At 41.1% G+C, this 23,223-nt stretch overlaps 1 protein-coding gene across 4 annotated transcripts in view; it reads left to right on the top strand.

Moving 5' to 3' along the window:
- TLN2 (talin 2) overlaps nucleotides 1-23,223 on the top strand; it is a 342,028-nt gene that overhangs the window by 312,944 nt on the left and 5,861 nt on the right. For 3 of the 4 annotated variants that reach the window (XM_074966154.1, XM_074966153.1, XM_074966155.1), the window contains 6 exons: nucleotides 3,580-3,685; nucleotides 6,863-6,987; nucleotides 15,973-16,098; nucleotides 19,523-19,585; nucleotides 19,667-19,849; nucleotides 20,849-20,920. In XM_074966154.1, the coding sequence (XP_074822255.1) occupies nucleotides 3,580-3,685; nucleotides 6,863-6,987; nucleotides 15,973-16,098; nucleotides 19,523-19,585; nucleotides 19,667-19,849; nucleotides 20,849-20,920 (675 nt within the window). The remainder of the gene's footprint in view (nucleotides 1-3,579; nucleotides 3,686-6,862; nucleotides 6,988-15,972; nucleotides 16,099-19,522; nucleotides 19,586-19,666; nucleotides 19,850-20,848; nucleotides 20,921-23,223) is intronic. The other variant, XM_074966156.1, reaches the window with a different exon arrangement.

Raw genomic sequence — 23,223 nt, 5'->3', positions numbered from 1 at the left:
TTGTGAAAATCACTGGGGGAGCACTACATTCACATGCTTGCCTGACCCTATCCTGAGGTAAGCAAAGGAAATGGCTGTCCGAGGCCATCCCCAAGCCCCACCTAAAAGCTCCCCAATTCTATCAGTTTTTTCACTTAAAGTCTTGTGACTAACTTGCTGCACTCTGAAGCCGTGAATACTGTACTTTGTATGCTTTTCAGGAATCTGAACACTTATCTGGTAATATTGTAGCATTGTTTCAACATGGGCATTCCACACACATTGAAGCATGGGGTGTGTAAGAACAAAGGTTTAATAAAATATCCAACTTTCTCAAGTTGACTTGCAGCTGCAGTCATCATGTGCGCTTCCTCGGAGAAGCTACTTTTTAGTGGCTGGTGTGGGACATAGGCCTCCTGGGTAGAAATACATTGCAAGGCAGAGATTTTAGTGTGTCTAGTTAAATTAAATTAATGACTGTGTGCAGGAATACAGATAAAGTAAAAAAAATAGAGGCCCGATTATATTAACACTTGTCCACTAGCAAGGAAGATAATGTAAGAAAAATTAAATTTGTTAGATCTCATTACTGGAACTTGCCCAGCAGGGAATAATTTGCATTTAGAAGTCTTGTGTATTTTTAGTACAGTTGTACTTGGGGAAATTTGTCATGTTTTATCCAGTCTATTGAACATTGCAGTATCTGACTCAACATTATGCATCTTAAAGAACAAAAAGAAAAGGCGTATTTGTGGCACCTTAGAGACAGCTTATGCTCAAATAAATTGGTTAGTCTCTAAGGTGCCACAAGTACTCCTTTTCTTTTTGCAGATACAGACTAACACGGCTGCTACTCTGAAACCTGTCATTTAACAGAGCAAAAGACTAATCAGATTTTGCTTGATCCTACTCCTTCATCTTTTGCCTTTCACTTCTCCCATCTATTCCATTTTCTTAGCAGAGCAGCCTTTCTTACTTCTAGCAGCTTCACTTACAAGGCCTGAGTCCACTGGGGAAATTTACCCAAAAATGCCAACTGACTCAAGCCATGTGTAGACTGGGTTTAGGTTTCAAGCCCATGCACACAAAGCCAAAATTAGTGAGCATAAAGTTTGTGTAGAAATGAAGATGGATAAGATGATGTCACCATTTTAACTGCTTCCAGGAAGCTGGATAGAAATGGCTACTTAAGTTCACAGTGTATTCTTTGTTAAAAAGTTGGTTGCACCCCAGAACTGTAAATAGAATTGTGCTGGATGTTGTTTAGTAGCAAGTACAGAAGGACTGTCATTTTCCAGTGAGGATGGCCAACTTCGCTCTACCCAGGACATTAACCTCTACCTTGGGGCAGTTTCCCCAAAATTCTAACTGGTTGGAGCTGTAGCATAGAATTGGCTTACGAAGCCTGTGCAGGTTTGTTTAACTGAATAATTTCCTTGACACAGGATGATAGTTAGCAAGTTTGGACACGGTTATTCAGAAGGTGATGGCAAGGCAACTTTCAAGTCAGCGAGAGTCCATACACTTCTTAATCTCTCTGTCTGGTTTAGTATGCTGAGCTGGTGCATTAGTTTATGATCTCATAGCAACAGGACTGGTTGGCATCAGACCTTTCAGCTCATTCGTCTTATTGACAGCTGTTGATATGAGTGCTAACAATGTCTTGTTGAGCCTGATGGCTGTGGACAAGATTGCTTGAGTGAGTCTGTTGACATTGAGAGAGATCAGAGAGCATGATGTTTGGCAGTCAGAGCCCTTCAAAATACCATCCTCTAAAGGTTTAAGGTTTAGTGAGCGTAATAACCAGGAATCCACATGCCAAAAACTCACTCTGTGCTGGGACTATGAAGTGTAAAGTGCATGTTACTGACTTGAGGGCTCATGTGCAAGCAATACGGCTGTGACATTCTTGTGGATTATCAAATTATCTAGGGGATAAACATCTCAATCTTGTAGTCAAAAGGGTTGTTAGGTGACCTGTGTGAAGTGATCTGTGTGATCGTACCCCATTTCCCAATGGACATGTGCACATTTGAGTATGAGTCAGTGTCCAGAGAGGTGCACTCAGGAAGAGGGTAAAAGATGGAACTATCCTCTCCTACCTTCAGAAAGCTCCTGCAGGTCAGGGTTGAGACGCACTGGCAGATCAGCGTGTGAGACGCTTTTGCTCTATGTCCATTCTGTATCTCTGCTTTGGGTAAATACAGGACTTCAGTCACCAGCACCTGTCACGAGTTCTAAATACACTTACGAAAGGTAACTGGAAAACCTTAGAGTTTGTGCACTTATACCCACTCATTTAATTGCCACTTTGTTGCCATTGTCAAGGGTAGTACTGATGTTACAAACTGTTTCCGCAGAAGAAAACGTGGTGCTTTGCTGCAGTCATGATCACACTGTATGTATTTTTGGAAATTTCAGCTGTGTGGGAAGGTTAGCTCTGAAAGGCACAATAGTACTGTCTGCTGGGTTGAAGGAGTCTCAGACAGGGCCCTGATTACAGCCCTCATTGTTCCAAAAGGTATTCATTTTGTTAATATGGCAGCAGATTGCTTGGCTATTGAGGATTCAGGTACTTATATTTACTATGGAAACGGGGCTCTTCAACCTTCGGCCCTGTGAAACTCAAGGATTCATGTGACTGTTAAAAACCTAGCACCTAGGTTTTTTAGCATCTTCTGGCACAGTAATGAATGAGGAAATGCGCCATCAATTTCTACATTTGTGTGTTGGTCCTTTTACTGCAGAGCTCGCCAGCACTAGAGGAACGGTGAGCTTGGAAGGAAAGCCAAATTCTTCTAGAATTATTGAAAACTATATTTGAAATTTCTGATATATTTTGGCACTGAGAGACAGGGAAGAATTGCTCTGTCAAACTTCACTAGTGCTTGTGAATGACACTAAGTTTTAAAACGACTCCATCTACATGGGGATGCCCAAAATTAAAGCCACATAATTCTTACGGTCTTGGAACCACTCCTCATCTCCCTCTAAAATTAACTTGATTGCAACACCCAAAAATGTACTGGGCACTCTACAGATGATAAAGAAAACATGGTCTTTGCCCCCAAAGTACTTACAATCTGTTGACAGATATTTTGTTGTGGGGAATAAATCTTCATTTGTAATAAGGATAGTCGGAAGAAACAGTGACAATGCTGGTAGTGTAAAACATATAGTTTTGTACCCTGTTTATCCATGTAGTTTACATTTGTCCCCAAAATGAAAATGCAACACGAAGCACTTGGCTTGCATTTTAATTTGGTTAAATGTTCTTCATTAATAGATTGACACATGAGATCATGTGTCAAATATTGAGTACTTCCAGAAACAGCTCTGTGGAATACTTTCACAATGATAGGCAGCTTTGCTTTCCTAACATGGGCTAGATGCCTTACACAATCTCTCAGCCAGTCTGCTTGTGGGTCTTTATTTTAGTTTTGCTTCTGAATTGTGGGCATTTTTCTGTAGACTCAGATTGTTTTTTTTTTTTTCCCTAGCGTAGCATTAGGACTTCATCTAATTTATTGGGAACTTGCGGTATGTATGTTCTGTGAAACCTTAGCCTCTAATTCCTAATTAATTTTTATCTTTTTATAGATTCTTCAGAAGCCAACCCCAGAACTGAAGCATCCGTTGACTGCCTTGTCAAAGCGGGTTGCTGGTGCTGTGACAGAGCTTATCCAGACAGCAGAAGCAATGAAAGGTAGGTCTGACAACCCACTTAGTTAATACACAGAGTGGTTCACGTTCCAGAAATGACAAGGGACATTAAATATTTACGTGGATGTTATTTTCATAGTTAGTTTTTGATATTTAAAAACTTCATGATTCCCTTGCCCACCTCCACTTGCCCTGGTACAACTTAATTGCACAAAAATGTTGTTATTGGCTGCTCTCCCCCAGCAATGGATTTGAGATGGGTCACCAGCCCCATTCTCCACAGCAAGAGAACCTGCACAATAGTTTTTAAGTATAGTTTGCACTAGGGCTGTTGATTAATCACAGTTAACTCACGCGATTAACTCAAAAAAAGAATTGATTAAAAAAATTAATCGCGATGAATTGCACTGTTAAACAATAGAATACCAATTGAAATTTATTAAATATTTTGGAAGTTTTTCTACATTTTGAAATATATTGATTTCTATTACAATACAGAATACAAAGCGTACAGTGCCCATTTTATATTATTTTTGTTATTAATATTTGCACTGTAAAAATGATAAAAGAAATAGTATCTTTCAATTCACCTCATACAAGTACTGTAGTGCAATCTCTTTATCGTGAAAGTGTAACTTACAAATGCAGATTTGGGGGAGGGGGAGTACATAACTGCATTCAAAAAGAAATCAGTGTAAAACTTTAGAACCTAACAAGTCCACTCAGTCCTACTTCTTGTTCAGCCAATCGCTAAGACAAAAAAGTTTGTTTACATTTACGGGAGATACTACTGCCTGCTTCTTATTTACAATGTTACCTGAAAGTGAGAACAGCATTCACTGTGAGACTTTATTCCTGTAACCAAGCTCAGGCTGCTGGGATTAACAAAAGTGTAGAATGCCCAGAATAGTTCCACGGTGCGTGACCCCACCAGTACAGATCTACAGGTGAAATCTTTGTTTCTCTATGACAGGTAGTCTTCCCCTTTGAGGGTACTAGTGCATAATGGTCAGCCAATCCCATCATGTGGTGTGGCCCTTTAAGGTTTTTAAAGTCCAGTGTATATAACGTATATATTGATGTGTACACAAAAAGCCTAGGAGATATTGATAGAAAGGATCTGCTCCCACCCAACCAGTTGGGGATGAGCTGAAAGACAAGGACCAGAATAAATGCTGCCTCCTTCCCCATGGTTGGGCACACACTAGCAGGAGATCACTGACCCACTGAACCCTCTGAGCCTGAGGACTAATTGGGGCGGGGGAGAGGGCCAGTGGAGGTAGAAGCTGGCTAAGGCCCTACAGCTGGCTAAAGTACACCTTGCTCCAGGAGAGCTCGGGACTCCTGGCTGAAGGAGGGAGGTAACAGCTGCCTGAATTACCCAACTCCAGGGGGAGGGCTGGACTCCTGCCTCATGACGAGATGGTGACTGATGTGTATGCTGCTGCAGAAGGAGGGCTGGGGTCTTCTGGCTGAAGGAGGAGGTAATAACCGTCTGACTTGCCCGGCTCCAGGGAAGCAGTTCTGGGACCAGCGTTCCACAAGAGGAACAGGAAACTGAAGAGGAGCCCAGGGAGGGGCGAAAGATCTTTTGTTTACCTTAACTTGGGACTGTTGTGGAAGGTGGTGGTTGTTTTGAGACTTTGAGTACCCCAGAAGGGGATCAGATTTTCAAGTGACCTGACCATGAGGCTAAGCCAGAGAACATCCAGATGGAGGCGATTAACAGGAGGAGGCAAACAAGGGGATGGCCCAGCAGCCACACACACAGCCATACAGGCTGGTGAAGTGATTCTGTGGATGTGGGTTTGACTTGGGGCTGGGCCCCATGATACTCCCATACAGCTACAGCATATGGTCTCCAAAAATCTGTCACAATTTTGTTGTCTCGATACGTCTTCCACGACACTCTAGCCTCCTCTTTCATATACTTTGTCACAGTCATCTGTAAACCATTGAGAATGAAGCCATCACACAGGTGCATTCAGGAGCCCTAATAGCAGAGGACAAAATGTAATTGAAGTCCCACAAAATTATCAGTAGAATGGCAACTGGATGAACAGCGCTTTTCCTCCTGCCGGCCTGGAGGCCTGTGGTTCTACTAGTCCCCAAGGGCAGACAAATAGGTCCGTTGCCCTTCTGGGGTCATTGTGTCCCAACTTCGAATCAAGTCAGCTCATTACAAAGTTACCAACCTCCACTGCTGATGCAAACACCTCAGTCCAGACTCCAGAGTGCATCCAACCTAAAGTGTACAGGATGTTCTGGAAGCGTTCGTTCAATGAGCACATTTACATGACCAGCAAATAGACACAGAAATACTTTAATATTATGGGCAATGTAACATGAAAATCATTTCAGTGCTACTTATTCTTATTTTAGAAAAAGGATATCTAGTAAAACTACATTTGTTTGCTTTTCCTGTCATAAGTTTGGCATATAATTGTCCTGATTTGAGCTGTAATGTAATATCAGTCTCACCAGAGGGTTAAAAATAATTCTCCTCTATGTGAGTTTTCTACACCATTCCCGGTAAGTTGCAGAACTTTGAAGTGAGCTGCCTCTGAGCATTTGTTTTGTGAGGTCTCCAAAAGTGTAAGATCTTTCCTCTCCAAAAAAATGTTCAGCCTTGTATTTGTAGGAGAAACTTGCTTATTGGCCTTATTGGCACTGGGATTAAAACAGCACTGTTCACTCTCGTGTTTTCTGTGGATGGGCGCTAGCCCTGTCTCCCTAGCCGCTGTAGATGGGGACTTTACTGAGAAATGTTAGTCAGACCATGATCTCCTGGACAGTCTACTACATCCTCTGTGCTCTTTTTGTCACAGTTCTCAAACAGTGCATCTGTCTGCCTTGGTCAAGGAAAGCACACTAGAATCTTTCTGAGTAACAACTATGATTAAAGCTGGTTGGATGATAAATTGTTCAGCACCCAGTGTAGACATGGCCTTTCAAGGAGCAATTTAGAGTTACTTTTCTTACAAGCCACTTCCATAATAGAACGTAACGGCTAAGTGCTCTTTCCATTCTGACTTGTGTTTTGCAGTCACTGGCTTAAATTATAGTATTTTATGCCATTAATGGTATTAAAATGAGGTCTCCATATTATACACACACTGTATATTTTGCACATAGTTTTGAGGTGTGACAGGGCATCAGCTTGGTCAAAAGGCACTAACAATGCTATTGAAGTTATTGTCTTCCCCTCTGTTAATTTCAGGCACGGAGTGGGTGGATCCAGAGGACCCAACCGTCATTGCTGAGACAGAGCTACTGGGGGCTGCAGCTTCAATTGAGGCTGCAGCAAAGAAGTTAGAGCAGTTGAAACCACGAGCCAAGCCAAAGGTGAGTGTCCATCTTCCATGTTCTTTTTAAAGTTAATGCCGCAGAAATGCAAATAACTGGTATTGTGAGGAGCTGATTGCTATAGATCAAGGTGATGGTTGGAACAATCAATCCCTACATTGTCCTCAGCTGGTGCCAGCAGAAGCTACACTTTTCAGACAAGCTAGGTGTGACTTATCACAAAAGCAAAAGATATTTGGTGGCTCTTTCAAGTGGTGGGCATGCGAGTAATAGATTTGGATATGGAGGGGAAGGAAAGGGAATTCTTAGGAAAAGCTTTTTCAAGTTACAAGATAGTTATTGTTTGTTCATTCACTTTTCTCTGTCCAAAAAATCTTTTCTGATGTGAAAGATCATTCTTGTTCCTCAGTTTCAGAGACTTTTGAGTCCCGCTCACTCACTCTTCTGTGTGTGTGCATTTACTATGGTAGGTTGTGGCCAAAAGATCTTATCAGATCAACACACAGTATTTGACTTGTAGCAAACAGGTGTCTCCTTTTAAACTCTTTGTTTAAAATATAAAGTGATTCTTCTGTACTTATTTTCTCTTAATTCTATAAAGGGAAATGTATAAATGAAGGTGCCATATGAATGCTTATGTAGTCTCATATTTTTGTGTGTTTCAGATATGTCCATGAGAATATTTTTAAGTAAGATGGAATTAACTGCTTGCACGTGTGTCAGAGGAATTATATGGCAATTATTATAACCTGAAGTAGTTAGTGTACCTGCACAGTTCAGGGAGTGGGGGCATGACACAGAATCACTTCACTCCACAGTGTAGAGCCCCTGACAAGTTTTGAAATAAATCTCCATGAGACACAGGACTGGGCCTCTTTTAATAAAAATAAGGTCTGCCATTAACTTCAGAAAGCAATGCCATGGTCATGTCCTTTTCTCAGTAGCTTCAGAGTTACCCGACTTTGTTCTAAGCAGATGAGGAGTCTTTCCAAGCAAGCAGGTTCTAAAGGTCATTCAGTGTCAGACCGTTGTTGTCAGGGGATTGTGGTATTTTCTGTCATTCAGGAGCATAAGATTAAGATGGTTTTTAATAGCCTCACAAGATGGGCTATGGTGATGCCCACTGCTTGAGGAATTTTTCTTTCAGTGGGGAGAATGAAGTCCACGAAAGAGCAATGCTTTTTTTTGTTCCATGGGTTTTGTAATTGGTACATTCATTTTTTGTGAAGAAAGAAAGTCGCTTGTAAGGAGATTATATAAAGCAGAGGATTGAGACTGGAAAAGTCCTTTAACACCTTTTCTACACAACCACTACACAACAGAATATCTGAGTTGCCCAGTAACCTTAAAACCATTCTCCTGCGAACATCTAAACCATTCCAGTGGCCGTTGTCATTTAAAAATTAATCCAAATCCTACACCTGCTCCTCATTTAACATGTTAATTTGAGCATTCAATCTGCCGGTGCTTTATTGGGCTCTTTCTTTGTCATTTTGTGGAAAACGCATTCATATCTCTGGATTTATATTTCATTTTGCAATAAAACTTTCCTTCCATTGCTCGTAATTCAATTTATCTTTCACAAACATTTACTGTAATGCAAGTGAAAGGTACTGGAATGACCCCACTTTACATTTCAAGCCCTCTGTTTATCCACAGAGCAGAGAACAGCATCAAAGTGTGCTTCCTATCTCCGGCCCATCAATGTGTTTCAACACAGATCAGGAGATACTGCCTGTAGGGGGAAGAATGTTTTCGGTAGCTCACTCTTAGATGTTTCAATCTTAAACTTCTGTATCAACAAGGCATCTCTGTCACTCAAATCTAAATTTGTAATTAGTAATCTCAAATCTAAATTAGTAATTAGACAACACCTGTTCTCTTATACACAGTCCACCAAATACAGAAACATAAAAACTGCTATATTGGATCAGACCAATGGTCCATCTAGCCCAGTATCCTGCATTTGGCGGTAGCCATTAGCTTCAGAAAAAAGTTGCTGGAGAGCCTGTAATAGGCCCCGGCCTGCAGGGAAAGTTTCTTCCTCACCCCTCTTAATTAGAGGTGGATTTACACTCTGAAGTCTGAGGGTCTGGATCCCTTCCAAAATTCTTGGGGTTTTGTGGGGTTTTTTGCTTGTTTGTTTTAATCCTTACTATTTGATCTCTGTCTATGTTCCAGTTTATTAATATAATAGAAATGAAACAATAAAGCTAACACTTGTTCTAATTTTGTAATTGAGCTGCACTAGTTTTGTTCCATCTCTGTATTTTATTCCATTTCCCTTATCTTTTTGTTGTGCCCCCACCCCATTGCATCTCTGCACCACATACCTCCCATTGCTGTCTTAATAAAATTAAGATGTCTAGAGTGGGGCAGCAACTTTCCACTTCAGGAGGATCATTCCTTTCTCAAAAAGAAAAGGAGGACTTGTGGCACCTTAAAGACTAACAAATTCTGTTGAGGAACTCCTGTCCATGTTTTATTGCATAATGTACCTTCTTTCTGAATTAAACACAACAGCCTGGCTACAGAGCAGATACAGTCCCTCACCGTTCAAAAGCTTAAATGCTCTGACTACTGGTACAACGTCCAGATGATGTTTTAGTACTTGTCTGGTTTCTGAGATTGTGTATCTAAAGGTATTTTGAGGAAGACCTTCCTTATCTGTTCCTCCTTCAGGTGTAATACAAACTGTCTTGGATTTTAATTGTGGTGTTCAACGGGGAAAATGGTCTGCTGAGCTGTACAAACTTTTCTGTTCGTTATATAAAACAGGTTATAGTGGGTGATGTGTCCTTTACAACACAGTTATGGATTTACACTGATTGTGGCGTCTTTTTTGGTGGGTTGAATATCTTCTGCTTTGGGGCCTTATATTGCCTGTTCTAATATAATATGGTCCTTGATCTGTAAAGATACCACCTGGTACAAAATAACTACCCAAAAGAGCAAGTTAAAAAAAGGAAAAGAAAAAGTGGTCTCTGTATTTATTTTATGGAATTAAAAATGACATGTTTCATTAACTCTTACAATGGAAGAAATAGTTATAGGAAAACGATGTTGTGGCTTAGGTACATCACCAGAGGCCATTGCTGTATGTGCATTATATTCCTGTTGGTGCACTCTTCATGCCTCCGTGCAGGCTTATGCCTTCAAACACAAGGCAAGGGGTTGCGTCTTTAGCAGTCGATAACAGTTCCCTGCTGTTAGCCTTCAGCAGTGTGTCTTTCCCCCGCCCCCCAAGATGAATCAAACCTGGATGCCTTTTCTGCAGGGCTCTGTGTGATATGTTTGATATATTAGGTTGTTATTTAATCCAACTATATATCAAACATATTCCTATAGTGTCCTGCCCTGTCTCCGGGGGTTTATAAAGTAGTATAAGGCAATATGAAGGAATACTTTAAATCACAAGCAGATTTAGAAGACTTTCCTGCAGACTCTCATTCTAATCTGATTTTTTTAAAAACATATACTGTGAAGTACTCTTTTTAATAGGGTTGTTCTTGGGGAGATGTGTAAGTTGCATAGGTTCATTTATAATGGGCAGCAGCCGTGCAAGTACTGAATCTCATAGGAGTGGTCTCTTGTGTTTACCTGGCTGTGTGCAGTAACTTACCCTTGTTGCTGTCTCTTTATTAAATTGAAGCTGAGAGGCACTTCAGAAGAAACGTGGTTTGTCTTTCATGACTGTTGGCAACAAGTTAATGGTGGTTCACTCATTTTTCTACTGATCCTGAACCTATTCATGCTGTCCATTACATTGGAAGGATGTGTAGGAAACTGGTTAAAAGTAAGGAAATACAAAAATATCTGTATCTAACTCTTTAAAAAATAACAGCATGGTATTTTTGTCACCGTTTTGTGACAATGTTTTATCCTAAACCCTTTTGTAGTCGGCCCAGTAATTTGTATTTATTTTTTGTGATCTCATGTGGCAGACTCTCTCTCCCTTCACCTACCTGCAGATCACAGAATCATCAAAGCATATGATGACTCTTATTAGCCTAAGTTTGTGCAAATAGATGTTGACTTTGATTTTTTTAAAACATTATTAAGTCTCGTGAGCTTGGTTTTTAAAGTGACCCAAATTGCCATCTCAAGGGACTAAAGATATAAACAGTGGAATTTTGTGTCACATATGTCAGGAAGTCTTGGTTTCATGTTCATGCATTCTGAGAACTGCATAATTTGAGAGCAATATTGATGAAAATGAACAAAAACAATTTGTGACACAAAAAGAGTAGCCAAATGACATTGGACAGTGACTCCTCCTGTAGGACTTGTTGTGCTGCTCAGTCTTGGATTGTATATGTAGTGAAAAGTTTGGACCTCTCCTTTTGAGGTATACCCTTCAAACCACACTGCTAGGGTGTAGGTGAAAACAAGTATGGACCTTTTGTTGTGCCCAGCAGGATGTGCAAGCTAGTTGTGCTCCAAGACCAGCATGAGGGGTGGGTAAGCATGCCCACAAGCATGACTAAGCAGTAGTTGTCCTCTGCACTGAGCAGTGTCTCAAGCCCTCGGTGTGCCCACTTTTTACTTGTGTGTCAAGGACAAAAATAATGGGAAGGAATGGACAGAGTGGACCTGTTGAAGAAAATAGCAGAGTAAGATCAGATCCCCCTCTGGTTATGTGGAGGTGCTGCATAGGACTGGTCAAAAGTTTCCATTGAGAGTGGTTTTCGACAAAACCAAATTTACCCTGGCAAGCATCTGCTTTCCACAGAAAACGTTTGACTTCTAGCTGGAAAACAGAAAACTGGCAAGTATTCAGATAACTGAAAAATTTGCGGTTTAGTTTTTTGAAAAAGTCAAGATTTTCTGCTGAAAACATGAGTAAAAACAAGAAAATTCGTTTTCATAGAAACTTTCTGCAGAGGGAAAAACCTGTTTTCCAGCCAGCTCTAGTGCTTAGCTATCCATTCCCATGATAGGTCTTATGCCTGCCCCTAGTATCAGCACCTTAGTAGCTGCACCATAGCTTTCTCAGTGATGCGAGATGTGATTTCCCTGCAATTCTTTTTCAACTAGTCATTTTACATTGTGTTTATATGTACAACACTGAGCACATCATGCTATGCTGAATGAATCCCATACGGGTACTTTTCTTCCCCAGCTGGGGTTGGTTCTCTGGAAACTTGTAGAATATTTTGAGAAGGTGTTTCATGTTGTAGAGGTATTTCTAATTCAGTAGTTAAGGGCTAATTGAAAAGCTTTCTAGCCCTGATCTAGATATCCATATAGTTAAGCCATGGCAGTGAGCATTTTATTAGGCTGTGTGAATAAATAAAATCCATCATAAAAATAGTTGCTGAATTGTTCGCTGATTCAGTAGAAAAATTAGAGTTAACTTCCTTATAGCACGGCCATTTAAAGAATAGTGCAGATACTACTATTGATATAAAGAAGTAAAATAGCTCTCAGCTCATGGACGCTTCCACAGGTTTGGATACAGGCTCCATAATTCCAGCTCAAGACAGTATTTTTCTTAAAAATCAGTGAATGAAAACTGTACTGTGATACATCAGAGAGGCAAAAGCAAAAGGTAGATGGAGCTGTGTACTAACCTTCCTCTACTTGGTACTTGAATTCGGATTTCAGCTGTAATCAAGATGGAATTGCTGGTCTTTACCTTCTCTACAGTGGACTTTGGCCCTTGTCCCCAAACCAGGAGATATTTGGGTGAAGTTGGCGCTGCATTCTCTGTAGAGGCCCAGAACTGGAAAGAGCAGCGTTGCAGCGCAGTGGCAGAAATATGAGCTGCAACTTGTCCACTGTCCGCTCCCATGAAGCTTGGGCAGTTTTTTTGTGTGCTATTAGATTTTCACTTCAAGAGAGCCAAATTTACCTAAGCATGTTTTCAAAAAATGATACCAACTGAGCTAAATATAGTCCCTCTGGGCTACAAATTGTGCCCTTGTGTTAGTGATCAAAGTAAGAGATTAACATTTGAGGCCTGTTGCATAAATCATAGGCCACGTTAGTGTTTAGATACTATAGTTGTGGTGGTGTTGCATTACAAACACAGCCAAAAATCCATCTGCTGAGATGACTTGTTTCATTAACATGGTAATTCCTTATCATAACCCTTTTGTACAGATATACACGTGTGCTGTTCCTAATTAGCAGAGGCAAATATTCTGTATTTAGTAGGCAGCTCTTGTTCTTTTATCTCGTCCTTTAAGGTGCCCTCCAACATTATCATTACATGGCAAAAGTTGATGCTAAATAGTTTTTATTTAGGATGCCATATTTCTTCACCGGTGCCTTGACTTCCATGGATGCTGGACTTTGTGACTTTCTGTTTTATTCACATGGTAGAAGTTATATGAAATGTTGTAGAATCAAGCACCCTATGGTGCTTGTTTTTTAAACTGTGAGACATGAATTAATGCCCATGAAAGTAACAGGAGAATACAATTGGCTTTTGATTGGGTATTGAACGGGCAGGGGATGTGCATGCTTCTGTATACCAGCTTCCCAAGATATTTCTTATTGTATGTGCAGTGCTCCAGTTACTTCACTTCTGAGCCCCTTGTGGCTCCTAATTCCCCCGGAATATGTCTGGTGGTTTTGTAGTGTCCCACAGAGAACTAGAATGAGAGCACCTCACAAAAGTGACTTTTGTTTGTGATTTTCACCAGTACATCAAGTTAGGTCTTTACAGATGAGCTAGAGCATGAAAATCACTGCACTTTGTAGCCCCTTGATTTAGAAACATTTATAGAAACAAGGGGCTGATATTAAAAATACCTTTTCCTTCTGTAAAGGCAAATTGGGAGAAATGCAGGAATGGCCATATTTTCAGAAAGACTCTGCCCTCATTTAGACCCCTCAATGAAGTGCTCAGTATTTCAAATGGATGCAGCACCCAGGAGCTGGTGGCTGCTGTGCCCATTTGAAAATCTGCCCCCAATTTTGGATGCTGAACACTTTTGAAAATTTGAATAAACTCTCCACATCATGGCTTTCAGCTCTGTGCAGCTTTCAAGTGGGATTTGGCACACGGTAATTAAAATGGTCAACAAATTTTAAATGTTTAGGCACTGCAATTTAGGAGTATTTTGGGTTTTTTCATATTTACATATGAATATATGCTACTTTCTCTGAAGGAAAGATCTCCAGATTAATCCTGAAAGTGCTGTATGTCTAATATCCTCCACCCAAAAACAAACCACCTGAAGGCCACCAAGTATTAAGCTGTTCTGAATGGTGGAGTAAAATGTGATAATAAGGGTAGTGTTCAGTCTTTGGTACCATAGATGTATGTGGTGCTTTTCAAACACTTAGGAAGACAGGGTCCCTACAACAAATATTTTTAAATCTCAATTCAATACAACATAAGAGAGGTTCAGCCACAAGAGTGGAGTTGGTACCACCAGAAATAAGATTCACTGGGGAAGATGTTAACCTTTTGACAGGAGATGTCATTTCTTGTTATTAAAACCAGTGCTAGCGACAGATGCCTTTAGCTGTTATGGCCATTGATCTAATCATACATTACAGACCAAGCTCATGTGGAAAGTTCTGTTTCATCAGATGTTAACTCACTTTGTTATTTGAATAGTCAAGTCTCATCAGTGTGTGTAAAGGACAAGTAATAAACATGTCCATTGTTTCGGTTACTTTCCCACACCCTACTAAGGTACCAAAAATATGAGAAGAATCTGAACATTATGCATTTCATCTCAAAACACTGCTTAGTCTCAGTTAGAAGAGTTTGTGGTTGTGATATGAGAAAGCTGTACTTGCGTGAATTGTGGGAAAAGACCCATCTCTCTTAAGGAGTCCTGTTAGGGAATGCATCATACATATGCCCTAATGCCCTCGCTGATCTTTCTGCTTTTGGTGCCATTTAATATATCATTTGTTCATGGTCACAGTCAAAGTAAAAATCAAAGCAAACCAACCAATAACACACGCACACTTATAACCATGCTTGTAATTGTTCTGAAAGTAATAAACATACCTAAGCTAGGAGTAGATGGGGGAGGTTGACACATGGGCAAAGCAGCTTCTCCATATTGACCTGCCCAGGCTATTGCAGCCACATTACATGCAACAGACACACTCCATCCTTGCTGGCAGCATAGACACAACCCAGGAGGAGATAGATATAACGTTCCTGTGCAGATTTAAATGGCTTAAAGCTTTTTGTTTGTTTTACTTTATTCATGTTAAGCCCAGGTTTAGGAAACTGACATTTACAGAGCAATAGTTTCTTTCATCTCGTGAAAAATATTATTAGGAGCCATTAATCTTCCTGTTCAGTACATGCTTGTTACAATGTTGGTTTAGGTGTTTGAATGGTTTCAAACAGACCTTCAACATGTTGTAACTCCAAGAGGACTAGACTGGACTGCTTTGCAGTACTTGCTTTCAGTGAAGTGATGCAGCTTACAAAAAGCAATTTAATTAATGGGCTTACTTGATAATTATGTTGTGCTTTTCATTACAGATCAACAAAGAAACATAATGATAACATTAGAGTTGTAGTTTATTTTAATGCTTTTATGCATTCCCTTTATTATATTTACTAAGTAACTATGTGCTTTGTTTAACAAACTCTAATAATCTCAGCAAACAAACCATGTTAGAATACTACGAAGATAATATTGCGTGGGAAAACGAGAATTCCATTTCAGACTACTGCTTTACCTGTATTTTTTAAAAGAGTTTTTAATGATTCTGGTGGAAACCAGAAACTCAGTGGCATGCACTGAAATATCTTGTGTGTGGTATTTAAATAAAATCTGTCACTTTAAATTTTGCACAAGGTTGGCCACAAGGGGAACATTACTTTCAAGTTAATATTTATGTTTGTATCCAATAGTTAATACTGTTGTCTCTTAATTTAGGCCCCAGGAAAGTGCTTTGTAGAATGCAAATAAGCCATTGTAGATTCTTTTGTCTCTGTGTAGAGCTGGATTACAGAATCCAAAGAAAATGTGTCCTGGAAACTGAAGAGAAACCATTCTGTTCTGAATTGTGTGTGACAGTGTTCTGTTTTGCTTATAGCAAGCCGATGAGACTCTGGATTTTGAAGAACAGATCCTGGAAGCAGCTAAATCCATTGCAGCTGCTACCAGTGCCCTAGTCAAGTCAGCCTCGGCAGCCCAGAGGGAGCTGGTGGCACAGGGAAAGGTGGGTGAACAGGACATTCAACACAGCGGAATTATTTTAAATTATAAAACATGTCGTTTCTTAATTTTTCTATGTATGGAAGGCACTCTGGATTGACTAATAAAAATGTAAATCTATCGGATTGCATGCCCTGGCCGGGGTTGGTTGAAAAGTCTCTTTAAACATAGCAAATGTAATTAGATATTTGGCTTTCAAATGTCTCAGCTGTTTCTTGTTCATGAAGGGCAATGATCCAGGCTCATGATGTATGGTCCCATAGTACGTTTTGGGATTTAAAAAGAAACGGAGTAGTAAACAATAACATTCTGGTCCAGATTAGCAGAGGGCATCACTAATTGTGCCTTCAGTGTGTTGAATGATTCAGTTAGGGCCCCTGTATGAACACAAATTAGGCAAGTGCAAATGGATGCACTTACAGCTATTGCTAGGACAACTAAAGTGCTTACAAAATGGCTCTGCGTCCATTTGCCTTGTTAGCATTGAGTGCTTTTTATTCCATTTCACTTCCATTTCTTCTTCTTCTGTCTTATTCAGCTGGGCTTCCTAGGGAACTTGTGTTTGGTTCCACCGTGATCACAAAGCAGTTGTTCTGGAACTGTCATGTTGTAACTGTTCGAAAAGATCTCCTATAGAACTTATTTAAAATGCTTATTAAATAGATAGTTATTGAAAACTGGCAGCAAGAATAGTCAAGCAAATGAGAATTTAGACCCCTGCCTTATTGCTCCACTTACCCCTGGTCTACACTGGGGGGGATCAACCTAAGATACGCAACTTCAGCTACGAGAATAGCGTAGCTGAAGTCGACATATCTTAGGTCGATTTACCTCGCGTCCTCACGGCTCCGGGTCAACTGCTGCCGCTCCCCCGTCGACTCCACTTCCGCCTCTCGCTGCAGTAGAGTACAGGAGTCAACGGCAGAGCAGTTGGGGATCGATTTATTGTGTCTACACTAGACGCGATAAATCGATCCCCGATAGATCGATCACTACCAGTGATCAGGTGGGTAGTGTAGACGTACCTTTAGATTATTGCATTGTTTGCCTTTGTGACAGAACTTGTTCAAATTTAGTTACATTACGATGTAGAGCATCCTTTGCTTTACTCACCACCACCCCGGAAGAGAAAGAGAATATATCCTGGTATAAGTCCTAAATATCTGTCAATTTAGACCTCTTGTCAGAGGGAACAGTTACATCTTTCTCCTCATGTCTTTTTGAGATGGAAGCAAGCAGCACTTGTGCCTTGTTCCAGCAGAGCTCAGAGAAATTGCTAAAAACACTTTCATTCCTTCACTCCAGGAAAACAATAGCTTGTCATTCTGATGTGAGCACATTAGTCAAGTGTAGTGCCATATTAGCAAATCTGTTCTTCCAGCTTTGATGGAAGACTTCTTAGTCCCGGCTCTCCCATGCTAACACACTAATTCTTTAAGACAAGGAATTTTCAGTCAGTGCCTTTTATCAACAGTGGGTTGCCTGCTGGCATGAGCACTGCCTTCTCCAGCTCAACTAATCCAGCAAGTAGTGCGGTGCCACTTAAGGGCAGAGCCGAACCTAAACTCTCGCTCTGAACACCCACGTACTTTGGAAGAGCTTCAGGAAGGATCCAAACTTTGCTGCTCAGGCTCAACTGGAGTTAACTTGGAGTGGTTTAAAACAGATCCTTTCATTAGGCAGAGAACCATTCACAAGTAAATGAACATTAATAAAGATTCTTCTGAGATAATGAATTCAAGACATACACGTGGTACCTGTTTCCTAATTATCAATCTTCAGTTAATTGGTACCGTGGGTGTCTTCCAATTCCTGTCTACAGCAGACACTTGCTAGCCAGATTTACAGCATAATGGCCTTTGAAATGAGCAGACAGAATGCTTCCCATATCTCCCCTGTCTGCACATAGAGGATGCAGTCTGGTGTCATTTCCTTAAGCAGTACAGCATACTTTCCACCCTTTTACACGTGTCAGAAGAGATGGCTGATGCCTGGTGAGGGGGCCATGGTTCAATCTACTACCCGCCTATCACCTCAATGACAAGCAGCAAATAGCTCCCTTGGTAACAGCTAACAGGCCATTCCCCTCACTGGCCGTGTGGGGGAAGAGAAGAAGGTAACAGGGAGTTCTTACCCCTTCATTCAACCATGTGGACCAGACACAATATTGTCCTATATAAATTCCCAGCAGCAGTCAGCCAAGGCTGTAAAAATGTTTTGCAGGAAAAGTCAATGAAATGTTTCAGCAAAAAGGTTTGTTAAACTTCCTTCTTTCCAGTTTGTTCTGCCTTCTCATATGAAATTGTTGCAGTGGCATTAGTTTGACATTAAGCAGCTATTTCAGGTTTTGGAATAAAGGTAATGTTTTATGAAGTCAGATCTGATCTACTTTACTTTTTCTTGTTCCCCAGGCACTAGTGTCCAGACTAACCCCACTCAGGATGTTCCAGCTGTATCAAAAGTCTTGCAAATTTTTGTGTTTTTCTTTAACCCCCACCTCGGAAGTCAGGCAATTATATGACAATTTTGGCTTTCATTTTTCAAAGAAATTCAACAATTTTGCAGCCTTCATGGTTGAGGAGAAAAGCTGGAAAATGTGAACCCTAACAGCTCAAAAACCAGAATACAATTGAAAAGACACCAAACTTTTTTTTTCTTTAATCTCACAATTTTGGGGGGCCCTGACTCATGATTTCTGAATACATGGGGTTGGGAATACTGGGATCAGAAGACAATAGTACTAAGTGCTGTATGAACACATAGAAAAAGGTATTTGCTACCTTGACTTGGTAATCCAACATCAGGCAGGAGTGTGGGAATTCGAAGGAACTTTGTTTTTCTGTTTAGTGGCAGCTTGAACATACTGAAGGAATATAGCATAACTCTACTGAAAAATCAGTAGCCTTGAACAATGGCGTGAATGTCAGGAATGAGCGTTATAGACAGGAACAAATCCTTTCAACTTACTAGAATTTCCCAGCCTCTTCTGGCAAGCCTTGACCAGGCAAATCCTGAGCTGTACCCTTTATTGGTTTCTCTAAACTTACAGCAAGACTGGAGCAGCTCAAGTAACAATGTAGTTTAGAGTGTCCCTGAATGAACAAGAGACAGGTAATGGCAGGGGATCAACAGCCATAAAAGGCACATTTTTATGGTGGGAGCAGGAGCGCCTAGAGTCCTAGTCAGAAAACCTTGGCTAGTACAGAGATACATGCCAGAGTCTGGGAACCACTGACTTATATTAGCATAGGAATGTAAGTCAGAAATTTTCTTCTGTCATCATTAGATAGTGTGCACTGAGATAAATTGGGGGGAAGGGGGAGGTGTACATAAAGTTTCCTTTTCAGATGGTTATGGTCTTTGAATGCAAATCAAGGCAATTGCATTTTATATTTCACTCTAAGCAAGTGTCTGAACGGTTCTTCCAGGTTGGAGCTATCCTTGCAAATGCAGTGGATGATGGACAGTGGTCTCAGGGACTTATTTCCGCTGTGAGTAACTTCAATTTTTTCTTTCTCTTGAAAGTCTCTGAAAAACAAGAACGCTGAGTAACTTTAGTTATTGACTCCTAGGCCCGAATGGTGGCAGCTGCAACCAGCAATCTGTGTGAGGCAGCTAATGCCTCGGTACAAGGTCATGCTAGCGAGGAGAAACTCATCTCATCTGCCAAACAAGTTGCGGCTTCTACAGCACAGTTACTTGTGGCTTGCAAAGTGAAGGCTGATCAAGACTCTGAGGCCATGAGAAGATTACAGGTAACAGCGTTCATAAACAATGTAAAAATCCATCTCAGAGCTATGTAACAGTCACCGTCATGCCTTTTCAACAAATCCAGAATTCAGCCAATAGCTTCAGGAAATTGCCTGAACAAATCATGGCTGGGTTTTATCTTCTCCAGTAGTGAAATACGTTGTGTTAAGTTCAAGGCTGCCATGCTGCATGTTGCCATTATTAATCAGCATCTGGAGTTCATTCTGTGATCATTGTAGCCATTACCTTCGAGATGGTTGAACTTTTAGAAAGATAGAAATGTGAAGTAGTCTGTACCTCGCACCAGCTGAGGGAGAATATAGTGATCAGAGTGAACTCTACTAATAGTAACGGTCTCAGAATCAAAAACAGAGAGAGTGCCACCCTGCCTGTTAGTAATGCATCCAAAATGAAACTGCTGTTAGAAAACATTGTACTTGTTGAAGTCAGAAGTAACACTTCAGTTTACTATAACTGAAAGATATTGGGGGAAATTATCTTTTCAGTCTGTTTACTGGGTGTTTCTTGACATCGCTGTGTGTCTAGTTGGCTTTTCTGTTTTCAGTGTATGTTCAGTTGCAAACACTCATGCATGTGCTTACCAGATTTCTGAGAGACTACTCATGTTTAAACTAAGTACATCACTAAGACCATAGCTACACTACAAACTTTGGTTGACACACATTACGTCGGCATCAAGCCACTGCAATGAGTATATCGCTTGTCCATGTGTATACTTGGCTCTTTGCACCAGTTCTGGGCATACTCACCAGGAGTGCTTGTGCCAATGCACAGCACCAAGCACCTTGGGTAGGAATTCCACTGTATAACCTGGCACCACCCAGCACACTGTCTTTTGGGAGGTTTTGACAGTACTTGGTGGGACAGAATCAAGTCGTACAGGGTTACTGGGAGCAAGGGGTCAACTTCCAAGCATGCAACTGGCTCATTCCATAATGTCATCTATATCCTATAATTTTCACACCTCTTAAACGTCCCACAAGCCTGCGCAGCTCTCCTGGCTGTCTGCCATCTCTGATGGAAGCATGGAGCCTGCACAGCTCTTCACTGTTGTGGTAAGTGTTGCAAGCTCAGGACACATGATCCTCTGGTATTTGCAAAGCCGTAAGAAGAACCAAATCAGCATGGAACGTGACAGGTTCTTGGAGGACAGATTGTTGTGGGATGTAGTGAGACCCCATTTCAGGGTGGTTGGTGGTGGTCATGGAACTGCTGCAGAAGGGGGAGTGCCACTGCTGGGCCCTAGAAACGATTAGCAACTGGTGGGATCACATCATAATGCAGGCTTGGGATGACGAGCAGTGGCTGCAAAACTTCCAGATGCAGAAGGCCATGTTCCTGGGTCTGTGTGCCGAGCACGCCCCAGCCCTCAAGTGCAGTGATACCAGAATAAGAGCTTCACTGACAGTGGAGAAGTGAGTGGTGATCACACGATGGAAACTTGAAATGCCAGATTGCTGCTGGTCAGTGGGAAATCATTTTGAAGTTGGAAAATCCACTGTGAAGGGCATTGTCATGCAAGTGTTCAGGGTCATTAATTGTCATTAATACTGCCATGCGGGTCTAACAGACAGCAACAGAGGAGAGAACATTTTAAAATAAGAAAATTGTTGTAAGACCACAAACATTGGCAGAGAAACAACAGATTCTGGGTTAGGACCAGAACTGGCAATTCATTTTTTGTAAAAACTGATTCGATTTCATGTGGAGTGTCTCTTTTGGAGCAGAGTTTATCTGAAAGGTGGCTGTGTTAATACTGCACTCTGGGTATTAAGCTTGTTGTCTCAAGGATTTACAATTGCAATGTGCTTAGTTTAGAAATGACTGCAGCTTTTACTGTATGCAGTGGTGTGGTAGCTGTGTCAGTCCCAGCATATTAGAAAGACAAGGCAGGGCAGGTAATGTCTTTTATTGGACCAACTTCTGTTGGTGAGAGAGAGAGAAGCTTTTGAGCTTACACCGAGCTCTTCTTCCAATCTGGGAAACGTATTCAGAGTCGCAGCTAAATACAAGGTGGAACAGATTGTTTAGCACAAGTAGTTAACACCCATTTCAAGGGACCGTTCAGTATGAACTTGGATTTTACTGCAGCTTTTACTGACTTCTAGCCATGTAGTCTCAGTCTGCGTTCTAACAGCTGGGTTCTGGTTCTAAGTTTTGTGGGAATAAAAACCAATACGCTTACTTGTTACTAAAATCAGCAATTATGACTGAGTACAGATATCTGAGCAAGAGGAGTCTATTTTCAGTCATTTTTCAAAATAGAACTGTCATTTTAATTATGGTCAAACCTTGAGGCAAATTTAGGGTCCTGTGGTGGTTTAAATAGAAAACAATGGTTTTGTAATATTATCCCTGCCAGGAGTCGGGTAAAACAGAGGTAGTTTTGGCAGTTGATGAGGGACTCCTGTTGGATGGGTTTGTCACACTAGTGGTCATGTGTTAGTAACTGGAGAACCGTCCACACATTAGTATCTGAGTGCCAAGATGGGGCTGGAAGAACTCTAAATGCAAAATAATGGCGAAAAAAGGGGACCGAACGCTAGTATTATGTTCTTCCTGCCCATCCAGGAAGATCAGGGCATTGGGTTACCCTAAGCAAATTTTATTAAATGGACATAGAATACAGTTAAGCGCGAGGCTCAAGAAGGCAGGCCCAAGAGCTATGGAAAGGTGTTTCTTTTTAAGTATTCGGACACAGGCTTTGAATAGTTTCTCCACCAAGCTGTGGAGGAGGTTTGAAGGTGGGAACAGCACTTTCCACTTGGAAGTAATGCCCTTTACTATAGCAGAACTATTGGGTTCGTGCACATCACATATTTTGTGTTGGTGCGTTTGGCAAGCACCTGGGTTCCTCTGCTGGCTATGCCAATAGCATCCATGTTTCCATGGAGCCTTCATCAATAGGGTGGATATGGGAGTTGGAATGTCCTGGTTTCCTCTTTGACACCCACACAGACAGACAAGCTTGTGGAGAAGTTGTTTGACCTGCGTTCCATGTGAACGCTGTTTTGGAAGGAGCTGTAGTCGGAGTCTGGGGAAATGAAAATGCATGTGAATCATCTAATTCTTCTTTGAATGATTGTACACATGAATTCCTCTCGTGCTGCACATATGCCCCGTGCATGCTAGATTAGATTATTTTTGGCTAGCAGTGTCCGTTGGAGCCACGCCTGCACCCAAGATGAGGGCATACCATCTGAAGCAGATCCAACAGTCCCTCCATTCCTTCTTATCACCCTGGGCAGCAAGATGGAACCCCTGCAGTGACTGTCTGATTCCCTGCACGCTGTGCTAGCATTAGTGTGCATTAGTTATTGGTATTATTAATTAGTATCTAGTGTCTTTATGCCAGTTG

The sequence above is a fragment of the Natator depressus genome, chromosome 10 (genome assembly GCF_965152275.1).
Source record: "Natator depressus isolate rNatDep1 chromosome 10, rNatDep2.hap1, whole genome shotgun sequence".
Lineage (NCBI taxonomy): Eukaryota > Metazoa > Chordata > Testudines > Cheloniidae > Natator > Natator depressus.
Note: the sequence above shows the minus strand (reverse complement) of the source record. Positions and strands in the feature narration are given on the sequence as shown.